This window comes from Sceloporus undulatus, chromosome 1, assembly GCF_019175285.1.
Source record: "Sceloporus undulatus isolate JIND9_A2432 ecotype Alabama chromosome 1, SceUnd_v1.1, whole genome shotgun sequence".
NCBI lineage: Eukaryota > Metazoa > Chordata > Lepidosauria > Squamata > Phrynosomatidae > Sceloporus > Sceloporus undulatus.
Window position 1 is genome coordinate 353,347,927 of NC_056522.1, and position 16,005 is coordinate 353,363,931.

At 41.5% G+C, this 16,005-nt stretch overlaps 2 protein-coding genes and 1 pseudogene across 5 annotated transcripts in view; 2 read left to right on the forward strand and 1 right to left on the reverse strand.

The window, feature by feature from the left end:
• Window positions 1-11,209, forward strand: part of TMEM251 (transmembrane protein 251) — a 14,713-nt gene extending 3,504 nt beyond the window's left edge. For 3 of the 4 annotated variants that reach the window (XM_042446613.1, XM_042446612.1, XM_042446611.1), the window contains one exon: window positions 9,480-11,209. In XM_042446613.1, coding sequence (XP_042302547.1) covers window positions 9,496-9,891 — 396 coding nt within the window. In that variant the 5' untranslated portion in view covers window positions 9,480-9,495 and the 3' untranslated portion in view covers window positions 9,892-11,209. The remainder of the gene's footprint in view (window positions 1-9,479) is intronic. The other variant, XM_042446614.1, reaches the window with a different exon arrangement.
• LOC121919739 lies at window positions 4,747-5,129 on the forward strand (annotated as a pseudogene).
• A 3,038-nt stretch (window positions 11,210-14,247) lies between the features above and the next one.
• Window positions 14,248-15,633, reverse strand: LOC121917430 (anoctamin-8-like). Its single transcript, XM_042443393.1, has 2 exons — window positions 14,987-15,633; window positions 14,248-14,553 (listed from the first exon to the last, which is right to left on the reverse strand). Exons 1-2 carry the CDS (start codon window positions 15,177-15,179, stop codon window positions 14,447-14,449), a joined length of 300 nt encoding a protein of 99 aa, XP_042299327.1. The 5' UTR covers window positions 15,180-15,633; the 3' UTR covers window positions 14,248-14,446.
• Between the last annotated feature and the right edge of the window lie 372 nt (window positions 15,634-16,005).

The window sequence follows — 16,005 nt, forward strand, 5'->3', positions numbered from 1 at the left end:
GTTGTTACGAGAATCCTGGTATTTACTTCAGTCATTGCATGTTGGGTGCTTCAGGTTCCGCTTACTAGAGCAAAAATTTTGTATTTTGTTATTGCAATTTCTATCTGTACACCACTTTGATCACTGCGGAAAAGCGGCTTATAAATAAACGTATTATTAGTATTAGTATTATTAAAAAGGCTGTCAGCTCCGTCTTTGACTAAATTGCAATTTTCTGAAAATTATTTCTTTGATCCTATGAGTTCAGAGGCATGCCAGCTCCACTCCTGCTTCCAGTCGTTGGGGAGCATTTTTAAAATCTATAAGCATCCATTAATTGCTGGATGATTAACATTTTGCAAGCATATTAGATTGGGTGGCATAGCCATCAATGCAATCCTAGAGCCCAGCTTTAGATGTTTTACTAGCTTACATTTTAGTATATAAAATACTATTCTGTGCTGGGCAGTTGGGGTGCAGCCAGTAGGCATTGCATTGAGTAATCAGGGGCACCAAACATTTGCTATCAGAAAAGCTGTTGTGGAGTGATGAGACCATGTTCCAACAAAACTTATTAGCCCATGCACAGCTAAATTGCCAGAGAATAGGAGTTGTGTGTGGCTCTTAAGACACCTTACGTGTGCAACTCACATACATAGGTGTGTTGTAGCATAGCAAGGAAATGAGATAGGGGTTCAGGATGAAAGGAAATCATGTCCAACACATCTGGATGACGCAAGGACTCCAGTACAATACTTTGTGGAGATTTGAAGCCATTGATCTGTTGCTGTTTTCATAATATGGGCTGTCTTCCATGTCCCGTCCCTTCTCTCTTCCCACTGTGTTGGTGGCTTCTGTGCTCAGAATGCATTTAAGGGATCATTATTTGTAGTTATTGCTTTGAATTTCTTGTGTAAAAACTGACTAAAGCATGGAGCATGGTGTTATCAGTACGCTGATGACACCCAGATCTATCTCTCCATGTCTCCGACTGATACAGTGATTAAGGATGGCACCTCCCCTCTGGATCCCTGCCTGGGGTCAGTATGGCTGGATGAGGGAAAACAAACTCAAGCTGAATCCAGAGAAAACAGAGGTACTTGTGATAGGTACCCCCAAGTCCAGATAGGGAAATTTGCCACCCTATCGTTGACGGGGTTATCCTTCCCCTAAAGGATAAAGCTTGCAGTTTGGGAGTTCTCTGGATTCATCTCTACAATTGTCATCCCAAGTAAATGCGATGGCCAGGAGTGCTTGGTACCACTTGCTGATACGCCAGCTGCGCCCTGTCTGGACAGAAAGGACCTTGAAACTATAGTACATGCACTGTAACCTCTCACTTGGATTTCTGTAATGCGCTCTACATGGGGCTACCTTTGTACAAGGTTCGGAAGCTTCAGTTAGTTCAGAATGCAGCAGCCGATTGATCACAGGTACTCCGAGATCGGACCACATAACACCTATATTAAAATCTCTCACTGGCTGCCTATTAGCTTCGGGCGCAATACAAAGTGTTGGTCGTTACCTATAAAGCCCTATATGGCTTGGGCCCAGTTACTTGAGGGAGCGCCTCTCCCTACATAATCCGCCCCACCCTCAGAACATGGGGAAATTTTTACTTGACTGCCCCAAGGTAAAACTAGCAGCAACTCACTGGAGGGCTTATACGGCTACAGCCCCCTACCTCTGGAACGCACTCCCAGAAAAGATCCAACTCTGTTCTACATAGAAGCCTTTAAGAAGGCATTAAAACCCACCTCTTTCAGTAGCATATCCTCCCGATTCTGTTTTGGTTAAGGAGTCCCCCCCCCAACCTTGGTTTTAAGGATCTGTATATGGTTTCAGGTTTTTAGGAAATTGTATGAAATGGTGATTGTATTACTGAGCCATTTTATTGTTTTTTACTGTGACATGTCACATGCTTACTATGTTGTGAACTGCTTTGAGCTTACAATTTTTTTTAATTATTATTATATTAGTCTCATACTGACTGCAGTTCATGGCATCTAGAGAAGTTAAAATTCAATGAAGTAGCCTTGCATCAGGGATATCTTAGTCACTAAATGCTGCAGTTGGGGCAACCAGTACAGCTTCTTCTCTGCTTGGCCTCTTTCCAGGTCAAAGCTGAGATAGGAAAATGCTGAAGATTGCAACTTTGGACCAATGTTTTGTTCTCCTTGGGAAGATACATTGGTAGCTGAGTCAGTGTTCATTTGGTCACTGAACTTCCTCATATTTCTTTTTAGAGAACACTGGGTAAGCAGAGATGGAAATTTGGTACAGTAATAGTTTTACTGTATATAGGCCTGTTACAGACAGCCAAATAAAGCTGCTTCGAGTCAACAGTGGGGTATGGTGTTTCAAGATGCAATGCGTCCTAAGAGTCCAGAAGTCGCACCAAAGCCACGCTCCAGCCCTAAGGACTGGAGTGTGGCTTTGGTGTGGCTTCTGGACTCTTAGACGCATGCATCATTGAAACACCATACCTCCACTGTGACTCGAAGCAGCTTTATTTGGTCTGTCTGTAACAGGCCTCAGTCTTGTATAAGTCTGGTATTTTAGTCAAAAATTGGCTCCAAAAACCTGAGTTGACTTATCTCACGAGTCAATGTAAGTACTGTACTGTGCTAATTCTTGTTTTAAAAAGGAACCATCCCCTGGTGAAAGGCAAGAGTATCATCTGTTCTGGTAGCACTGACACCCCCTTTATTTCTCATCCATGAAGCCTTTAGTATGAACCAAACAGTTACGCCTGCTGGAATTTTGTAAGTTTTCTTGCACTGTTTTCCTTTGTTCATCCTTTGCATCCTTTGTTACATACACCTAAGTTTTACTCTCAATCTATCCACAAGTCATATCTAAATCCATCATTTTGGCCCCCAAACCTGCCCTTGACTTACATGAGGTTTGACTTACAGTTGGTTATATAAAGCAAAGGAGGAGGAACACTGCCTAGCAGTTCTCTCTGATTAGTGGTAATACTTCACATCTTTACTCACATAGGAAATGATAGTGAGAACTGGACTATAAAGACTTACATTTTATTTGGCAATAGTAGCTGGATGAAGTGATATGAGAGACATCCTGAAGATTCTGCCTGAAGCCGTGTGGCCAGGGCTGAATGGTATAGCCATTTACCATTGAAAGGAGTCACTGCAAAAAATATTCTCTTTGAAGAGTGCCACTTTCATTGCTTCATGCATTAATATTCCCCATGCAATTTCCGTTATGTAAATGGCATAGGGCAGCAGGGAAAACCTCCAATGTTCTGGCCTACAAGTCATTAGCTCTAACCAGCACAAACAGTGGTAAGGAACTGTGGGAGTTGTAGTCCAAACATCTGGAGATCCAAATGTTCCCCATCCCTGTTCTAAAGGATGGTGAAGAATACTTGTGTTTACTGAAAGACAGGTAAACCAATGCAAAATCTCAGTTGATGTTTAACACCCTCTTAAAGTGATGTTACAGAATACAGTGGTAATGTACTCTCTTTTGAAGATAACATGAACATGTTCTGTATTTGCATATCTGATACGCAGGCTTATCTATCCCCACCCCTACATCATGATGGGTCTTTAGGCTTATATCATTGTTAACTGACCTCCTGGCTCAGTAATTATGTGGTCTCTTGCTTCCTCCTTGTTATTTCTGAAGGTCTACTGGGTCAGTTCTGCCTCTGGCTCACTCATATTTCCAACTCAGAAAAGTGAAGAATGCTACTTAAGCTGTGTATTTTGTTTCATTGTATTTCACTGATAACCCATAGAATTATTGTGATTTAGGAAGGCAGAATAAACAATCACCTCATATTCTGGGTATCAAAAAAAATCCAACAGCCATATAAAACATCTTGTCATACATGAGTGGTGTCATACCTCCTCAGTTTAGGTTCTGTTAATCCTTGTTCCAGCTCATACCTGATACAAGACAATTGGTCAGACATGGATTGAGGAGGCCTAGATTTAAATCCCTGAATAGCTTCAAAGCTTACTTGGGTTATTGAATAGATCTTATCCTAACCTACTTAACAGAGTGTTGGAAGATTTAAATAATTGGGGGAGGGCTAGGATAAAATATGTTAATATTTGCAATAGAAAAATCTATGAACTACAGTAAGAAAAACTGGATTAGATCTTTTTGGCATAGGCTGGAAAACTTGTGCCAGTTCAATTGTTGTTTCCTCTCTATCCTAGCGTTCTGAATTCCTTATGTAGAGCAGCTGCAGACGGTTGCATAGTCTAAGCAGGGTAGGCAACTTTTTGAGCCGGGTGCCGGTTGCTGTTCCTCAGACATGGGGGCCGAAGTCAAAAACATAAATAACTTTTAAAAAATTTAAAAATTAAATAAATAAACCGGGCAAATGTAGGAAACATTTTAAATGGTGGACACTTTTTTTTAAAAGTGGAGGAAAGCAAAAAAATTTGCTGATTTTTAAAAATGTTAATGTAAATGCATGTTTCTGAGGCGTCTATAGACAATTGCCCCACCATGCCCTCGCACGAGAGGCCCAAGGCCCGGCGGCAATCGGTGGCAGGATCGGGCTGGGCCGGTTCCAAGCCTCGCCGGGCCACATCCGGCCCGCGGGCGCAGGTTGCCTACCCTGGGTCTAAGGATTTGTTTTCTTAAAAGCAGCGGTAGCAGTGATAGCTTTTAACAATACTGTAACAGTTCAACTATACTGGAAATCTCTTTTGCTACTATATGTGATACTCCTTTGCTCACACTTGCTTATGATTTTTATTTGTTGTTTAAGGTGCGAGCAGGAGAATGATGAATTTCCGTCAGAGGATGGGTGGATTGGGTTGGTTATATCTGATAGCAAGCGCAGCTGCATTTTACTATGTCTTCGAAATCAACGAGACTTACAACAGACGCACTGGAGCACATTCAGCAGCTCCTGGAAAACTTAGAGAAGAAAACTACTTGGATGCACTCCTTAAAACACGGCTGCTGTCTGTACCCTTTTGGCTGTGGCCATTATCTTTTAATCCCTTACTACAGATGTTTTTGTTCCTTACTCCTGTACAAGAGCGGATCCCAAACAGTGGATATTGCTCATTCCTATTTGCTTGGCTGTTGTTTGCAATCGTCACCAAACATTTGTGAAGGCCTCCAATCAAATCAGCAGACTGCAACTGATTGGCACTTAAATCAATCTGTGCTTTCCCATGAGTGGTTTTAGTAATTGAAGATGCTTGGCTGTGTCAGTGGAATTTGAATGGAATTTGAAATTCTTTTGTCAGGTTAACTACTGAATAGAACACTTACCTTTTTTTAAATACGTTGATTTAGTGTATGGATTTGTTCTGCTGGTGAGGTAACTGAGCTCCTTTGAGATTGAGGATGCCCTTCTTCATATTGCCTTATAATGCAGAATTTCTACACTCCACTGGAAGCTTTTGTGAGGAAATGTTTTTGAAACCTACTTCACTGTGTCCTCTGACCCCCTTCTTCCTGGGGGGAGATCTGAAAATTGACCTCTTTTTTGTTATAATTTGTACGTTGGAATGATCATAAAGTGGCATATTACATTGTTGTGCTTTCTCCTTCAATAATGTTGCACTCAATAAAACAGGGCTCTACATACAACCACAATTAGAGAACATGAACTCTGGTATTTTTTCCCCCTATTTCTAATTGGTGTTACTTGTTGGGACCAGTTTCTATGAAATTATTTTTTCATAAATAGGCATAAACATTCAGCATATGCTTTGTACCACACAAAAAAGCTGCCTAAGTTTAGCCTGGCAAATGCATGTGAGCAGCCTAGATATTGTGTCAGCTAGTTGCATTCTCTGCCCAATGGCAATTATAACGTCATTATATGAAACGTGAAAAAGAGCGAGCTCAACACCTTGTTTCACGTGAAGACTTGTTTCCAGATGTGTAGGAATGTTAGCATCCTGCTGCTTACCTGTGCATACTGTAGTCTTAGATAATTGGGAAGAACTACTGTTCCTAGGAAAACAGAGATAGATAACTGGGGGAACTACTTGTCCCCGGAGAACAGATATAGCAAGATTATTCTAGAGTATATTGACAAAAAGCCCAATCAAAGATTGCTTTTAATTGCATGATGCTGATACCATTATTAATTTTCAGGAGTCTTCTGCAGTTGAATGGAGATGTTGATGAACAGGGTCTGCTATGTCTATTTGCATTTCTTGGGTTCTCATGCACCTGAAAATCTTTGTGTAAATTCAAACACTTGCACTGCAGAATTCAAGCACTGGGAAACCTTGTAGTATATACTTAAGCCAACAGAACTGGCTTGCTCATCTCTTGGTTATTTATTGATCTTGGACAGCTCTCCTAGTTGACTGGCTTAATGTCAATGGGCTAGGGCTCAAGAAGGCAATGGTGAAAAGAAAATGTCACCATAGCAGGGCCCCCCCTCCCTCTTTAAAATAAAGTATGCTGTGTAACTTATATGAGATCTTTGGGCAGAACTTTATTAAGCATGTGGGAACAAAAATGTTTTGAAGTAATTATACCCTTTGAGCAATTAATGTGAACATGGTTTGTACTACTAACCATGTCTGCATACAGTAGTGTCCATTCTGCAACACTCCTGTTTGTATTATTGCTTATATCATTATAGTTCACATGAATAGGTTCCCCTCTCCCGTAGACGAGTTGGGACAGTTAAGACTTCAGTGTGTGCTAGAAGAATCAAGTCTAATTAGAGATAATTTAAACATGATTCTATATGCCACTGAAATTTTTGCCTACCGCAGTTTTAAAAGGTTGCCTCAACTTTATACAGTACTACATGCCAGGATCTTGTAATCTACCAAGCAGGAGTGCCTAAAAGTATTTTTGAAGATAATCCAGCTGTAGTCAAACCTGTTCTGCGCTCATTGCTATTTGTAATGCCACCAGCATACAAGTTGTGGCTGTTGTGTGTTCTCATTACAAGTGTACTATGCTATATGGGAAATCTTAATAATTGCATGTAAACATGCATGCTTTTACCCTGAAGCCTGGAAATATATGCAAGCTGAGCTTTGATTTAAGCAATGTTATAACTATTCAATTACACCTGTTAGTACTTCTCAGTATGAAGCCAAGATACTTTTGCATTGTTTTAATTCCAAGCCAACTAAGCATAAGGAGAGAAATCGAGTGAGGTCCAAAACACAGTGTAGATAATACAGTTGAGACACTTTAACTGCCCTGACTCAGTGCAGGGAATTCTGGAAACTGTAGTTCTTGTGGCACCAGAGCTCTCTGACGAGGAGGCTAAATGCCTCACAAAACTACAATTCCCATATTCCATAGCATTGAGCCATGGCAGTTTAAACCAAATCTCACACTGGATTATTTTTGCAATGTATTTTGGGCTGAGTTGCCAGAACAGATATATCAGTACCTAGAAGAGAAAGAGAGCTCTTTGGTCCATCTCTTGCCACTGAAAAAAGTGAATCTTAATTAGAATTGTTTCCATTGTGCTTATGGCTTTATCCTTAAAATGGTCCCTAGACTTGCAACGAAAACTACATCCTTGATTACAATCCAGCCCTTCTTAGACAGACAGACTTTTATGTTTGGTCTCTGAACAATTTTTAAAAATGGTTTCTCATTGAATAGAGCCTTTATATGGCATAAACAAGGTAGATGTGCAATCCCAAAACATTTGGCTGTCTGCGTATGTGCAAGAACTTATCCGAACCAACTGAATCTTAAGCTAAAAAGTTAATAGGTTTTTGATGGTATTCATGTGCCGCTGACTTGCTTTAGATTACATTCTTTGCCTCCAGGAAGAAGAAAAAAGTCAGTCTGCAACCCTGGAAACCTTCCCCACGAACACAGAGGTCTTAAGTAACACACTGGATTCTTAGAATTTTTAGTCAAAGCAATCTACCAAACCAGAACCAAGACCTTGGTTAGACGACAGGCGCACAAATCCTCAGGATGCAATCTTTTGCCTTATCATAAGCTGTGCTTTTCTTGCCAATTGCCTTTTCTTATCTCCGCAGCAGCAATCCTAGGCAAATTTATAACAAGAACCTACTGAACTAGGAAGACTTGCAAATAAGTTTCTCTCTGATTAGTGGTAATACTTCACATCTTTACCCTCACATAGGAAAATGATAGTGAGAACTGGACTATAAAGACTTACATTTTATTTGGCAATAGTAGCTGGATGAAGTGATATGAGAGACATCCTGAAGATTCTGCATGAAGCCGTGTGGCCAGGGCTGAATAAGTATAGCCATTTACCATTGAAAGGAGTACTGCAAAAATATTCTCTTTTGAAGAGTGCCACTGTTCATTGCTTCATGCATTAATATTCCCCATGCAATTTCAGTTATGTAAATGGCATAGGGCAGCAATGGGAAAACCTCCAAATGTTCTGGCCTACAAGTACCATTAGCTCTACCCAGCACAAACAGTGGTAAGGAACTGTGGGAGTTGTAGTCCAAAACATCTGGAGATCCAAATGTTCCCCATCCTTGATCTAAAGGATGGTGAAGAATACTTGTGTTTACTGAAAGACAGGTAAACCAATGCAAAATTTCAGTTGATGTTTAACACCCTCTTAAAGTGATGGTTACAGAATACAGTGGTAATGTATTCTCTTTTGAAGAATAACATGAACATGTTCTGTATTTGCATATCTGATACGCAGGCTTATCTATCCCCACCCCCACATCATGATGGGATCTTTAGGCTTATATCATTGTTAACTGACCTCCTGGCTCAGTCAATTATGTGGTCTCTTGCTTCCTCCTTGTTATTTCTGAAGGTCTACTGGGTCAGTTCTGCCTCTGGCTCACTCATATTTCCAACTCAGAAAAGTGAAGAATGCTACTTAAGCTTTGTATTTTGTCTTCATTGTATTTCACTGATAACCCATAGAAATTATTGTGATTTAGGAAGGCAGAATAAACAATCACCTCATATTCTGGGTATCAAAAAAAATCCAACAGCCATATAAAACATCTTGTCATACATGAGTGGTGTCATACCTCCTCAGTTTAGGTTCTGTTAATCCTTGTTCCAGCTCATAGCATGATACCAAGACAATTGTGTCAGACATGGATTGAGGAGGCCTAGATTTAAATCCCTGAATAGCTTCAAAGCTTACTTGGGTTATTAAATAGATCTTATCCTAACCTACTTAACAGAGCTGTTGGAAGATTTAAATAATTGGGGGAGGGCTAGGAATAAAATATGTTAATATTTGCAATAGAAAAATCTATGAACTACAGTAAGAAAAACTGGATTAGATCTTTTTGGCATAGGCTGGAAAACTTGTGTCCAGTTCAATTGTTGTTCCTCTCTATCCTACGTCTTCTGAATTCCTTATGTAGAGCACGCTGCAGACGGTTGCATAGTCTAAGGATATGTTTTCTTAAAAGCAGCGGTAGCAGTGATAGCTTTTAACAAATATTGTAACAGTTCAACTATACTAGGAAAATCTCTTCATATGCTACTATCTGTTGATACCTCCTTTGCTCACACTGCTTAATGATTAACTTTATTTGTTGTTTAAGGTGCAGAGCATGGAGAATGATGAATTTCCGTCAGAGGATGGGATGGATTGGTGTGGGATTATATCTGATAGCAAGCGCAGCTGCATTTTACTATGTCTTCGAAATCAACGAGACTTACAACAGACTAGCACTGGAGCACATTCAGCAGCCTCCTGGAAAACTTAGAGAAGAAACTACTTGGATGCACTCCTTAAAAACACGGCTGCTGTCTGTACCCTTTTGGCTGTGGACCATTATCTTTTTAATCCCTTACTTACAGATGTTTTTGTTCCTTTACTCCTGTACAAGAGCGGATCCCAAAACAGTGGGATATTGCATCATTCCTATTTGCTTGGCTGTTGTTTGCAATCGTCACCAAACATTTGTGAAGGCCTCCAATCAAATCAGCAGACTGCAACTGATTGACACTTAAATCAATCTGTGCTTTCCCATGAGTGGTTTTAGATAATCTGAAGATGCTTGGCTGTGTCAGTGGAATATATGAATGGAATTTGAAATTCTTTTTGTCAGTGTTAACTACTGAATAGAACACTTACCTTTTTTAAAATAAGTTGATTTAGTGTATGGATTTGTTCTGCCTGGTGAGGTAACTGAGCCTCCTTTGAGATTAGAGGATGCCATTCTTCATATTGCCTTATAATGCAGAATTTCTACACTCCACTGGAAGCTTTTGTGAGGAAATGTTTTTGAAACCTTACTTCACTGTGTCCTCTGACCCCCTTCTTCCTGGGGAGGAGAATCTGAAAATTGACTCTTCTTTTGTTATAATTTGTACAGTTTGGAATGATCATACAAGTGGCATTTAATACATTGTTGTGCTTTCTCCTTCAATAATGTTGCACTCAATAAAACAGGGCTCTATTCATACACACAATTAGAAGAACATGAACTCTGGTATTTTTTCCCCCTATTTCTAATTGAGTGTTACTTGTTGGGACCAGTTTCTATGAAATTATTTTTTCATAAATAGGCATAAACATTCAGCTTATGCTTTGTACCACACAAAAAAGCTGCCTAAGTTTAGCCTGGCAAAATGCATGTGAGCAGCCTAGATATTATTTGTCAAGCTAGTTGCATTCTCTGCCCAATGGCAATTATAACGTCATTTATATGAAACGCTGAAAAAGAGCGAGCTCAACACCTTGTTTCACTGTGAAGACTTGTTTCCCAGATGTGTAGGAACATGTTAGCATCCTGCTGCTTACCTGTGCATACCTGTAAGTCTTAGATAATTGGGAAGAACTACTTGTCCTAGGAAAACAGAGATAGATAACTGGGGGAACTACTTGTCCCAGGAGAACAGATAATAGCAAGATTATTCTAGAGTATATTGACAAAAAGCCAAATCACAAGATTGCTTTTAATTGCATGATGCTGACTACATTATTAATTTTCAGGAGTCTTCTGCAGTTGAATGGAGATGTTGATGAACATGGGTCTGCTATGTCTATTTGCATTTCTTGGGCTATACATGCACCTGAAAATCTTTGTGTAAATTCAAACACTTGCACTGCAGAATTCAAGCACTGGGAAACCTTGTAGTAATATACTTAAGCCAACAGAACTGGCTTCTGCTAATCTCTTGGTTAATTTATTGATTTTGGACAGCTCTCCTAGTTGACAGCTTAATGTCAATGGGCTAGGGCTCAAGAAGGCAATGGTGAAAAGAAAATGTCACCATAGCAGGGTCCCCCCCTCCCTCTTTAAAATAAAGTATGCTGTGTAACTTATATGAGATCTTTGGGCAGAACTTTATTAAGCATGTGGGAACAAAAATGTTTTGAAGTAATTATACCCTTTGAGCAATTAATGTGAACATTGTTTGTACTACTAACCATGTCTGCATACAGTAGTGTCCATTCTGCAGACACTCCTGTATTGTATTATTGCTTATATCATTATAGTTCACATGAAATAGGTTCCCCTCCCCAGTAGACGAGTTGGACAGTTAAGACTTCAGTGTGCTAGAAGAAATCAAGTCTAATTTAGAGATAATTTAAACATGACTTCTATATGCCACTGAAATTTTTGCCTACCGCAGTATTTAAAAGGTTGCCTCAACTATATACAGTACTTACATGCCAGGATCTTGTCATCTACCAAGCAGGAGTGCCTAAAAGTTATTTTTGAAGGTAATCCAACTGTATTCAAACCTGTTCTGCGCTCATTGCTATTTGTAATGCCACCAGCATACAAGTTGTGGCTGTTGTGTGTTCTTACATATACAAGTGTACATATGCTATATGGGAAATCTTAATAATTGCATGTAAACATGCATGCTTTTACCCTGAAGCCTGGAAAATATATGCAAGCTGAGCTTTGATTTAAGCAATGTTATAACTATTCAATTACACCTGTTAGTACTTCTCTGATATGAAGCCAAGATACTACTTTTGCATTGTTTTAATTCCAAGCCAACTAAGCTATAAGGAGAGAAATCGAGTGAGGTCCAAAACACAGTGTAGAAATAATACAGTTTGAGACCACTTTAACTGCCCTGACTCAGTGCAAGGGAATTCTGGAAACTGTAGTTTCTTGTGGCACCAGAGCTCTCTGACAGAGGCGGCTAAATGCCTCACAAAACTACAATTCCCATAATTCCATAGCATTGAGCCATGGCAGTTAAACCAAATCTCACACTGGATTATTTTTGCAATGTATTTTGGGCCTGAGTTGCCAGAACAGATTATTCAGTACCTAGAGAAAAGAGAGCTCTTTGGTCCATCTCTTGCCACTGAAAAAAAGTGAATCTTTAATTAGAATTGTTTCCATTGCTGCTTATGAGCTTTAACCTTAAAAATGGTCCCTAGACTTGCAACGAAAACTACATCCTTGATTACAATCCAGCACTTCATTAGACAGACAGACTTTTATGGTTTGGTTCTCTGAACAATTTTTAAAAATGGTTTCTAATTGAATAGAGCCTTTATATGGCATAAACCAAGGTAGATGTGCAATCCCAAAACATTTGGCTGTATGTGCAAGAACTTATCCAAGAACCAACTGAATCTTAAGCTAAAAAGTTAATAGGTTTTGATGGTATTCATGTGCCGCTGACTTGCTTTAGATTACATTCTTTGCCTCCAGGAAGAAGAAAAACAGTTTGCGACCCTGGAAACCTTCCCCACCGAACACAGTAGGTCTTAAAGTAACACACTGGATTCTGAGAATTTTTATGTCAAAGCAATCTACACAAACACAGAACCAAGACCTTGGTTAGACGACAGGCGCACAAATCCTCAGGATGCAATCTTTTGCCTTATCATAAGCTGTGCTTTTCATTGCCAATTGCCTTTTCTTATTTCTCAAGCAGCAATCCTAGGCAAATTTATACAAGAACCTACACTGAACTTAGGAAGACTTGCAAATAAGCATATTGCTGGGCCATTAATTACTGAAGTATAAACAGACTTCGTTAGTCATATGGAAGAGTCAAAGCCTATTCTAGCAACTGTAGTTTTGTTCTGTGAGGAATATAAACATCCATGAAAGAAATTTTATATCCAAGGAAGTATTACTAAGGTACATTAATCTCTCTGTAAAAACACTAATGAACAGCAAAACTGCCTGGCTCACCAATGGCTAGTGCTTCAGTTTTACTGCTCAGTGTTGAGGATAAAACTAGGGTAATTGCATGATGTTTCTCCAATGGTTCAGGAATGGTTAAGTCACAGAGATTGTTCTGTCATAGACTAATGAATGCTGCATCCTTTTACAATTATCACTATTCCCAAAAGGTTTGTACATGGATGCTCTACTCCATCACAAAGAGGGTTACTACCTACTCTCAGGCACAGAGTCTGCTAACGATAGCGCCATGAGGATCCCTGAAAAACGGAGTCAAAGCACCTTCTGTTGGTGGAGCTCCACTTGAAAAAGGCCTCTTTCAATTTCCAGATCCTGAAGTTAGAGCTTGCCCCATTTACCTCCCTGTTACATTGTATGCAGGACTTCCAGGGAGCCAAGGAAGTCCACTTCTCTCAGCTCATTTAGATGCAACTAAATCTGAACCAAACCATCTGTAACCTTTAATGACAACCTGCATTTCAAGGCTGGGAAAGGTAGAAAAGGCCTAGAAGTCTATAGTATAGGATCTCCAGTTTGGGGCAACTGTTTCAAAGTAACATTTATGCATTTGTTTAATCTTTACTTCGAAGTAATTACTGGCTTCAATTCCTCACAAAGTAACTCCAGACGTTAAATACAAAGAGAAATGAAATAATGAGCAGTGTGTTATCTTTGTTGTTGTTGCCTCCTTCAAGTCATTTCTGACTTAATAGTGATCCTATGACAGCTTGTCTTCTGCAAGACTGGTTCAGTGTGGGTTTGCCCCTGGCATCCTCTAAAGCTGAGAGTGCGTCTTGCCCATGGCCACCCACCGGGTTTCCATGGCTGAGAGGGGATTTAAACCTGGTCTCTGGAGTCATAGTCCAATGCTCAAACAGCTACACCACGCTGGCTTAGTGTGTTACCCGCAAGGGTCTATAGTTTTCAGCTGATTGTAGCCTCGGAGGGAGAGAATCCACCAGACCTCACCCTTTCCGCCATGCAGGAACTCTCAGTCAAAGCCTCCCTGACAGATGGTCATCTAGCCTCTGCTTAAAGACCTCCAAAGAAGGAGATCAGCTGTATATACAGACATATCTGGGTGACCCCCACTCGCCTCCTTCTCTACCGTTGGGAGGAATGCCAGCTGCTTGTCCAAGCTGCCATGGGGCAAATGTTCTGTGGGTAAATACTTCCTGCATTAAGGAACATAATCAGCAACTGAACAGAAAACAGCTCACTTTATTTCCTTGTTCAGAAACGTCAGGCGACGTTTGCAAATGAATTACCATCTTCCCTTGCATTATTAAGTAACAATAAGCCATGACAAGGTTGGCGTCTTCCTAGTTGTCAAAATGGCCCAGCGCTGTCTGGAGGCACAGCGTCCGAAGGATAAAACCCAAGCGCTTCCAGGAGCTTTGTCAGGAGTGCATTTTTGTACGTTTTAATGGAGGTCCGTCTGGAGAGGGCTTGGCATCCGCAAGGCCTTCCTCCTCCTCCTCCTCCTCCTCTTCGCTTTCTTCCTCACCTGATTTAAAAAGGCAAAAGCATGAGCTGCGTCTGTATTTCCCCAGGAAGGCCTCCTCAGAGCTTCCTATCTGCCGGTCCCTGGTTTTGGTGCAGACGCTCGCCTTTCATTTCAGAACAAATAAGTAAGAAATAAATGCTAGCAACTGATAATAAATAAATAATAAATGTCAAATAATAAACGTTAATAACTGACAATAAATGAATGCTAATAAATGACAAACAGGCGCCCTTCCTTTGCCGCCAAGTTCTGCTCTCCTTTGAAAGCTCTTTTCTAAATGCGTATATCTATCTATCTATCTATTTCTAGCCTTAAATGCAGTGAGAGTTTCTCCATTTGGTTCTATACGCAGCGCTCTATAAACGAACTTTAACACCACCAACAGCCACCCACCAGAAGGGCGAAGGCGGCGTCGGGGGCCTCAGCCGCTCACCTGCCGGCGCGGGGCCGTCTCCGTGGGCGCCCCTCTCCTGCTCCACCAGAGGGTCCAGGAGGGCGCTGACCCGCTCCCTCAGGAGAGCCAGGCCGCCCAGCAAAGCCCTCAGTCCCCCCGGAGGAGCCTCGCAGCGCACCCGCAAAGGACGCTTCTCCCCTCGGCGGTCCGTCAGCTCCGCCCGGAGCTCCATTGCGACCTTCCGCCGGAAGCCCAACCGCTAAGCCCCGCCTCTTCCTCTTCCAACCGGAAAGTCTCCAAAACGATCCTCCTGGCCACACCCACTTACAGCAATGACGTCATAAAACCACGCCTACTTGTTTTTCTCCACCTCTTTCTCTCTACTACGCTCTTTCCCGCTGTGATTGGCTCTCGCGACTCACGTGATACCAATTGGTCCCCACGCGCGTGACGTCGCAAAGCCACGCCCAACTCCCAACAGCGGTAAGAGCTCAATGTAGGCTAAGCCTTGTTTTTCTCATCCTCGCTTTTCGGCCCTTCTCTCCCTGATTGGCTGCCCTGAATCCACGTGATCACGATGCACGCCCCAGGCTCCACCCAAAAGTCCGATGTCATAGAGCTACGCCCCACGTTTCCTCAGAAGCCTCGTATTGAGAATTTTCTCCGCCTATTCGCTGTTTTCTCTCGCTGTAATTGGCTGTCGCGGATCCACGTGATCCACTCATCCACGTGATGTTATAGAGTTCCTCCCCCTTACCATCAGCGGCAATGTAAGGGAAGCTCCGTCCTATGTCGCCTTGTTTTTTCCGCCGCCTCCACAATACTGGGCTCTTTCCCGCTGTGATTGGTTGCGTCACACCCACGTGATGGCGATAGGCTCCACCCACACTCTTGCCGCCATAGAGCCACGCCCACTTTTCCTCAGCTAGAATACCGCGACATAGTCCTCATATAGTGGATTGTTTCCGCCTCCGCGGCTTTCCAGCTCTGATTGGCTGCCACAGCCTTACGTCTCTCCAATGCGTTCCCCTACACCCGTGACGCCATAGAGCCACGCC